The following is an 8,105-nucleotide window of genomic DNA, read 5'->3' as shown; positions in this document are numbered from 1 at the left end:
GGCAACCGTCAGGAAAAGCATTAGCGATTGGAGCTCATCTTACTTTCGATCTCCACACAGACATCGTATTTACGTAAATATATTAGATGGAAGTACACAGGGAGCTTAGAAGGAGTTCTGGGTCCTGTGTTGGTCTGATAGTTCACAATCCAGAAGGAAGAGGGCTCGTCTATCTCGCCTCGCCCTCTTTACCAATGGTGCATGCACTAGTGGAACAAGTAGTCAGGATTCCTTCAGTTCAAACACTAACTTCTCCCACTAGTTATCTTCCGTCGTACCCAACACGCGTTCGAAATTCTCCGGCTCCAAGACTGGCACAGACATACTCACATCGTATTCAATAGACGGGTCTCACTTGCACACGGAGCACTGTCCGTCCATTGTATACACGCAATCCCAATGAACGAGAAGCTAATTGGTACTCAGAACGACCGAGAGGCCTGACACGAAGAAGCTAATCCAGTTAATGTCTCTGTCGCTTTAAAAAACACATATGTACGTAGCATGGGCCTACAAGCGAGAGAGAGGGGTGGCTGTATTTTTTTTTGGACTAGCGTGATATTGTCAATGCCCTAATGGTTATGCTTATGTCTGTGAGCCAACATCACGAGAGCCAAGGTTTCAAGGATCTGGGTTTCTCTCTAGGGAAAGGTTAGGAATGAAGTCGCCTGAAGATGAAGGGAAAAACCACCGCGATCTTTCCTCCATTCAAGACCAGGCACGCAATGATCCATTCCCATGGAAAGAACTTGTAGGGCGTAAAGTAAGAGGGGCACAAGGGGACTCGTTTCAATATCGACAGGTCTGTCGTAGTCATTTGATCTTCTACGACTGGGAATGAGATCATAGATCAAATAAAACCAAGATATGACGAAGCACTTCGAGTATCGAGAAAGAGGCCTTGAATTCTCTTCCACAGTACAATACTTGCCCGGGAGGCTCTTTTCTTTCTTTCTTTCGTTTCGTTTTTTTTTCTCTCATCCGTAGTGAGGACTGAAAATTGTATGTCTCGAACGACCTTGGATCCCCTTATAGAGCAAGGAAGATGGGAAATGGGCCCAAATGGAAGTTGAACAAAGGTTACGAGAGTTGCACACCACCCTCACAGCCCCCCCTCCTCCTCAAGACCAAAATGGAAAAGTATCACAAAGTAAGAATGTAAAAAGGCCACTCCTCTAGGTCGTACTTTTTTTGCTCATCTGGTCAAAGTCCATGCCTCTTGCCAAGGGATTAATCCACTTAAAAAAGACCAAACATTTACTCTCCCAGAAATGGAGTCCTGAAGTGAGTTAACTGGAACTAGACTCGAGAGACAACCACAAATACCGAGAAATAGTCCTGGTCAAGAGGCCAAAACTGCCTTTTTACTTGAATGAGTTTTCGATTTGTGGCTACGCTTTGCAGCCTGGTCCACTTAGATTAGGATAAGTAATTTTGGTTATGGCTCTAAGACTTTTGCAAATTGCCACAAAAACATAAGAGGGTCAGTTTTGTAATAACTCGAAGGCAGGAAACGTGTATTGGCACATTTTCATGCGATGATTTCATATTTCAAGCAGTTTTTTCTCTATGTCCTTCAGCTAAAACAGACTTGAAGTAGAAGTTTGAAGTTAAAAAAATGAATAATGGCAACAAAAAAAATGTCTAGACTTATGCAACCCTACCCATTAGTGCTTATTATGGGTTTAGCTTCATAGGAGGGGTTCCATTCTTTCTTCAGTGCCGTTTAATTCCAAGTAAAAATCGCTGAAATGAGTCAGGGAATCTTCGAATTTCAATGATTGTGAACCAGGCTGCTGTACATTGTGTCAAAAAAGTTTTGGGCCCATTTTGTATATATAAAGCAAACTCTACGGTGTCTAGTAAACATGATCAAATGATCAAAGGTACCGAACAGGATCGGGAAAATTGTTGAGTGGAGTGGAGGCCACATTGGTTATCGAACGATATAGATTGATAGGAATTAAGAATGGTGGTGTCATCGGTTTATCGCTAACCCATTGATTGTAAGGCTAACTTAGTTCATGTTTGATCCGCTACCTTTTGATAATGCGAGCCAAAAAGGAAGTATGTGGATCCTTTAATCATGAATTTTTGACGAATGATATGGGCAAATTTGCCGATAGGATATGACGAAATGGTTGTAGTCCTTACTTTATCCTGCATCATTAACGAGAACAACACTAAGCATTGTGTTAACGTCGTTGTTCAGTAACTGAAGGGAAAAACTGCCAATTCAATAAGGAATTGACTTACAAAAATATCAAATATCAAAACAACCCACGGTTGATTAGCGGACAGAAAAAATGCAATATTTCTTTTATTAATCAGACCCTTAATATAAGATAAAATAGCTTAGCGATTAAATACCCACCTATGAAATTCTTCAATTTGCCCAATGGTTGTGTAATACAAAGCGGTATGCACTATTTTTGTGGTGCCCACCTCTGCGATCCAAATAGTCATTCCAAATCCAGAAATGAAATTGCAACCCTTTTACTTGTGAGACTTACGAGTAATCTTGCATCGTCATTTACTTTCTCGAATCAACGAAATGTCAATCGGAATCTGGAAGGCCAATAGACAATTAATTTGTTGATCGACATCAAAGGCGAGCCAGTGAAGAATGTGTGGAAACTCCATCAGAGATTCTTTCTGCACATTAGGTGTTGCGTTCATTACACAATTCTGCTGCAACATTTGAAACATTTTTGTCACCTTGATTCGCGTCCGATTCCCTCGTTCACGAATGACAAGGCACCATGGCTGGTGATTTTACAATTATCATCCATCTTCGTAACACATAGACAAATGTGTGTCATCTTTGTTTCAAGGTTTCTTTCACTTGCGACAAGACATAAAGGCCCAAGGATCCAGTTAGCTTTATGCTTTTTGATAACCCCGTTGGCAAATGGAAAATATCCGGTGAATTTCCCGTCAAAAGGGCTGTCCTGCAGAACAAATCCACTTGAGTTAACGATTATGTTGCGCTTGAGCCGGAGTTTGTGATCAAATATTTATGGTTCATAGTCAGCAATAGTGCAATTCATGTCTGCTACGTATCAAAGCTGCTATTATTAAATGTGTTCAGCTTGCTCGAAATGCTCAGCACCAACAAAAATTTGGCATTTGTTGACTCATCCTGAGCAAAAACTGTACCTATTACACAAGCAAGACAGCGTTATGAAATGAGGCGATGATTGGACGCCAAGCCACCTAAAAGCAATCAAATGACATATTTCAATGTTAGGTCCATTCAGGCCAAGGACGAGAGAGCAGATCAGAATCCTAACCACAGGGAGAGAGCACCTCTCATATTGCCTCTCCATGGGATGGAAATCAGTATCTTTATCAGAGCTCTTTCTCTCTCTAACCAGCATTTAGGATGATGTCTAACAGCACTCTTTGGATGGGTGGAATGCTAGGCAGGTCGACCCTGCCCATGGCGAGCGAGTCTGAGTCGGCCAAGCTGCTCGGCGAGCTCACTCCTGCGTGAGGACTTGCTCGACTCATTTGGGATCCAAATTGACGTTTTTTGTGAATACAGCTCTCTCACTCTTAGATCCTCCTTTCCTGAGCAACGAACAACCCGGCCTCCCCTTCAAAGCTTGAAGACCTCGTTACTTGGCAGCTCTTTGTCCCTGTGGAAAATTGAGGAAATCTCGTTCAATCGTAAACAGTAAATCGATTGAAGTGTTTGTTGCAACTGTGGGCATTGAAGTGAATTGGTGACATTCCTAAATACATAGGAATAATATTCTAGGAGTTATCGGTGCCACAGGAGCTTTACACAGTCTGGTAAGGCATATCAATTTTAAGTTGGTGAATTAGTTTTGATCGACGAAACCTGTGAGCTACAAGCCACTGCTTGTATGAATCTTGAGGAAATGATACTCTTGAATTTGCCATGAAAGTATTGGGATTATTAATTACATACTCGCTGCTTGAAATGAGATCATGTGTGGATCGAACAGTTTGACGCCAGTGATTGTTCAAATCCCGTTCAAGCAGGGTCGGAGGTTTCCATTTTTATGAAAGATTCTCTGAATTTAGAGCCTAATGAATCCCTGCCTTCTGAATTTATTCTTGTTGAATTGATATCTGTTCTTGTTACTTGTATTGACAGGACAAGAATATTTTCTAGAATCACATTTGCCGACTCGGAAAAAGGCTTCGTCAGGCCTGTAATGATGGGTCGAGCTCGTCAATATTTTAGATTATTTGGGTGGTAGACCAAATTTGGACTTCGTATATGTTAGAGGAAAAGTCGCTCGCAGTACTTCTATATTTTGGCTTTCAGTTTTTACGTCGTCTAAAGTTTTCTAGTAATTCTAGCACTGCCGAAAAATAAGATAACACAATTTTCAAAAGAGCATCTGAAAAACTTTCGGAATTAAAGCTTGGTTTAAGCAATCGCAAACTTTAAATCAATTTGATTGAACACCCAAGAAAGAATTAAAATCTTAAAATTAAGGTGTGTATTAAAAGGAATGTCTGAAATAGTCCTAAATGCCTAAAATAGTCTTCTATGCACAGGAGGCTTACTTACAAGTCTGGATTAGAGTCGTAGTCCCCTGTACTCCGATAGCCTTTTAGGAGGGACTCTGAGGTTCATCACAATAAATTATCGTATTTTCATGGAATTTCGTCAAACTTAATTTACTTCTTTATGAACCATGTGAGAAACCAGACCAAGAAAGTTAGCAGAGACAAGATTGGCGTTGTGACCCGACTCTAGTTCACTAAACGACCCGAGTTCTGTGCTGGACACTGCACTTTTTTGTTAGACTTCCTCTGTTTGACTACATATTGGCGCTTTTTCCTCCACCTCATGTGGAAAGACTGGTTAACCGGTTTAACCGCTTACCAACAAATACCTCTTTTCTCGAATCAAAGAAAAGGAAGGAGAGAGTACAAAGACCCTTCCAAATTTAAGTACCATGGGAAAGGACGACGCTGAAGAGGTCCAAGACCTAGACCCCAAGGTTTCCGAATCTCAAGATATTGACCTCGAATCCCTGTCCTTCAATACCTCGCCCAGTCGGCGAGAGCATTTAGTGGGTCTGGTCCAACAATGGATTGAAATCGGCCATGCCAAACGCGCCGAAATGGACGCGCACTATGAACAATGGGAGACTGAACTCCGGGCCCAATTTGAGGCCACGCTCCAAGGCTTGAGAGCTCTATGGCAACGCCAACGCCAAACGGGCGATCGTAAGATGGCTGATCTAATCGGAGACATCGAGACCACCAACAACACGGTCGAGCATCTGGAGAGCGATATGGCTAATTTTACCCAACGAATCGAAAAGTTCTTTCAATAGACAATGAGCTAGTTCGAATAAATTCTCGTCTATTGGATCATTTCATTGGATTTCCTGTACCTCTGGGCGTCATGGGGCCATTTTGGATGGCTGGACGAGGGAGATACTAGATAGATAGGTAAACACATCGATTGGTGTGACGTTGGTTGGATGATGATGCGATGCGCACCTCTCTCTCTCTCTCCCTACCTTCATTTAGCTCTGTCATGATGACACGCTTTGATAATTTCCATCTCGATTCTCGTCATTGTACGGTGGTTTTCAATTGGATTCGGGTGTGCGAGTCAGTCTCCCGATGGTTATTCTTTCAGATCCAACTAGCATGGTTCCCAAACCCAAAAGTCAAGGGGGGTCTAGATCCTCCATGGCCCTGATCTCCACTGCCATAGATCGCTACCAGTGGAACTTGTCCCCGGAATTGGAAACCATTGCCCGGGAAGAGCTCAAAGAAACGCCAGAGGTACGTAAGATAGGGCTGAGGAATGAAGGGAACGAAGCCTGATTGTTGCTCGTTTAGAAACGGGAGAAGGGTCTTCAAACCATGAGACAGAGGATCGGGGAATGGCCCGAGTTGACCCAGTGCCCGACGGATTCGGTGTTCTTGCTTCGATTCCTCCGCTCCCAAAAATTCGACGTGGACAAATCCATGAAAGTGTTGGAGCGCTTCATTCAGATGCGGGACGAGAACCCCGATTGGTTCAAGAAACTCGACCCCACCGAACCACACATTGCCGAATTGGTAAGCATCTTCGACTCGAAATTTGAATCTATTTGAATCACGGACCTAATAAAGTCTATTGTTTCAGATCGAGTCTGGCTTTGTCTTCGTTCTCCCCAAAAGAGACGCCAAAGGACGTCGGGTTATTGTGAATAATTCCACTAATGTAGATATCCTTCGACACACCAACTCTGACATAATGCGGGTGTTCATGGCTACGTTCGAGACGTTGATGGCTGATGAAGAGAACACAATTCGAGGCCTGACCTACGTCTTTTACGCCAAAGGCGTCACCTTAGCCCATGTTCAAATTTGGAGTCCGTCGGATGCGGCCAAAATCTTCGGCACCTGCGAAAAGAATCTGGCTATCAGACATCGTGACATCAATCTGGTTCATTTGCCCTTTGGCGTGTGGGCCGTGGTCGAGTTCCTGAAATCGTTGCTCAGTTCAAAGATCCGGAATCGGATATCGACCCATTCGGACGATGTGAAAGTGGCTAGAAAGTTGGGCATTGACGCGGTTCCAGTTGAATTGGGAGGATCGGCCGATCTTTCCATGGCTTTGATGGCCAAAGCTTGGGCTCAGACCTTGTTGGAAAATAGAGATTATTTGTTAGAAATGGATGCCATCAGCCTGAAGACTAAACATCCGGCGCCCTTGGAAGAGTCTCTCGGTCTGAAGAAGCCTTCGACGAGCTATTGGTCTTATTTGGTTGGCGGAAAATGAGCCGATCCCAGAAGCTCTCAGAATCATTTGTTTGCATTTGTCAATAATGTCCCAATTGTCAACCCATCTTGTAGAACTGTGGAATGTCGTGAGCTTCAATCGAAAAGCGAAGCGTCGCGATACTCCAGTGATAATAATTTTAAAATACGTATGAACTTTGCGGTTTACGTAAGTGCAATTATAAGAATACCATTGCGAGGCCTAAGCGCCACTTGACTGAAATATACATGAGTTCGTATTCAAAATCAACGAGACTAATTCAATCCAATAGTTGGTGTAGCCAAGCTTAGTTCTCCCATAGCTCTGGATACACAAAGCTTTCAAACGGTGAGACGATTTTTCTTTTAATTGATATTATTATACCTTCAATTCATTGAGGTTCGGAAATGGGAGCTTCAATCATTCGGTCCAATTTTTCCCATACGCGGCGCCCTCTTCTTGTTTCATGGTAGTAAAATGTCGTTCCTGCAATGAATGCGGATTTACCCAAGGTGTACCGATGATTGAAATAAGAGCTTCTGAATAACGAACTGAAATTAAGTTCAATGACAAATCAATTCAGTAAGACTTCAAAAATTTGTAAGTTTAAACTGACATTTGACTCGGGCAGAAAAGAGACAAATCAGTTCGACAAAAGTAGTAGCCAACATTGGTTATAGAAATACCACGGACCTCTAATGACTTGTTTCTATAAGTTCCTGGGTTACCATAGAATAATTTTTTTTTTCTAATTTTTTTTTTTCTAAAATTTTTTTTTTATTTGTAATTTATTTGTTTATTTTTTTTTTATTTTTTTTTTTTTTTTTTTTATTTTTTTTTTATTCTATGTTATTTTTATTTATTTTTTTTTATAAGTGATCGACAAGTCGGCTAAATTCTGATAGGCAATGACATGCCTGCTATCAGATTGATTCTCCGCACGTGTGTATGGTCAGCGTCTGACAGTTTTCTTTTTAAGATTGACAGGGATGAGAATTGAACCGATGACCTCTCTCGCAATAGGGGAGTGCGCCAACCAATAAACCACATCTCCTCCTTGCTTAGGTTCACATCGGGCCCATCGAAAATCTATGTTAGAATCCCATGACACCTGAGGAGAATATTTTCACACTGCTTCTTAGACAGCTCTGCTAAACTGGCTTCTTTTTCAGGAATTTCATTGCTTTCTTAAGTTGAAGCTAATTTTGGCAAGGAATTATCGAACTACGAAATGTTATCTATTTTGTTTGTCCAGAGTAATTTTCTCAAATTCAGCAATCCTTGCAACCCAATTCCCAACAAGATAACGAAGGTTTAAACCTAAAAAAAAGCCTAAAAAAGAAGAATATTTTGTAGA

General features: G+C 41.9%; 1 protein-coding gene and 1 long non-coding RNA gene across 2 annotated transcripts; one reads left to right on the top strand and one right to left on the bottom strand.

Moving 5' to 3' along the window:
* Nucleotides 1-2,412: 2,412 nt before the first annotated feature.
* On the bottom strand, nucleotides 2,413-3,051 carry LOC131877401 (uncharacterized). Its single transcript, XR_009372880.1, has 3 exons — nucleotides 2,719-3,051; nucleotides 2,514-2,568; nucleotides 2,413-2,447 (listed from the first exon to the last, which is right to left on the bottom strand). It is a non-coding gene; the product is annotated as an uncharacterized LOC131877401 (long non-coding RNA).
* Nucleotides 3,052-3,539: 488 nt separating this feature from the next.
* Nucleotides 3,540-7,018, top strand: LOC131877394 (clavesin-2-like). Its single transcript, XM_059223042.1, has 4 exons — nucleotides 3,540-3,798; nucleotides 5,636-5,784; nucleotides 5,842-6,063; nucleotides 6,131-7,018. The coding sequence occupies exons 2-4, from the start codon at nucleotides 5,647-5,649 to the stop codon at nucleotides 6,767-6,769; spliced, it is 999 nt and encodes a 332-aa protein (XP_059079025.1). The 5' UTR covers nucleotides 3,540-3,798; nucleotides 5,636-5,646; the 3' UTR covers nucleotides 6,770-7,018.
* The last annotated feature ends 1,087 nt before the right edge of the window (nucleotides 7,019-8,105 follow it).

The sequence above is a fragment of the Tigriopus californicus genome, chromosome 3 (genome assembly GCF_007210705.1).
Source record: "Tigriopus californicus strain San Diego chromosome 3, Tcal_SD_v2.1, whole genome shotgun sequence".
Lineage (NCBI taxonomy): Eukaryota > Metazoa > Arthropoda > Copepoda > Harpacticoida > Harpacticidae > Tigriopus > Tigriopus californicus.
Note: the sequence above shows the minus strand (reverse complement) of the source record. Positions and strands in the feature narration are given on the sequence as shown.

Coding starts and splice junctions, on each gene's coding strand:
- LOC131877394 (XM_059223042.1), top strand. CDS start 5,647: ATGGTTCCCAAACCCAAAAGTCAAGGGGGGTCTAGATCCTCCATGGCC. Junction 5,785..5,841: donor AGCTCAAAGAAACGCCAGAG/GTACGTAAGATA, acceptor TTGCTCGTTTAG/AAACGGGAGAAGGGTCTTCA. Junction 6,064..6,130: donor AACCACACATTGCCGAATTG/GTAAGCATCTTC, acceptor CTATTGTTTCAG/ATCGAGTCTGGCTTTGTCTT.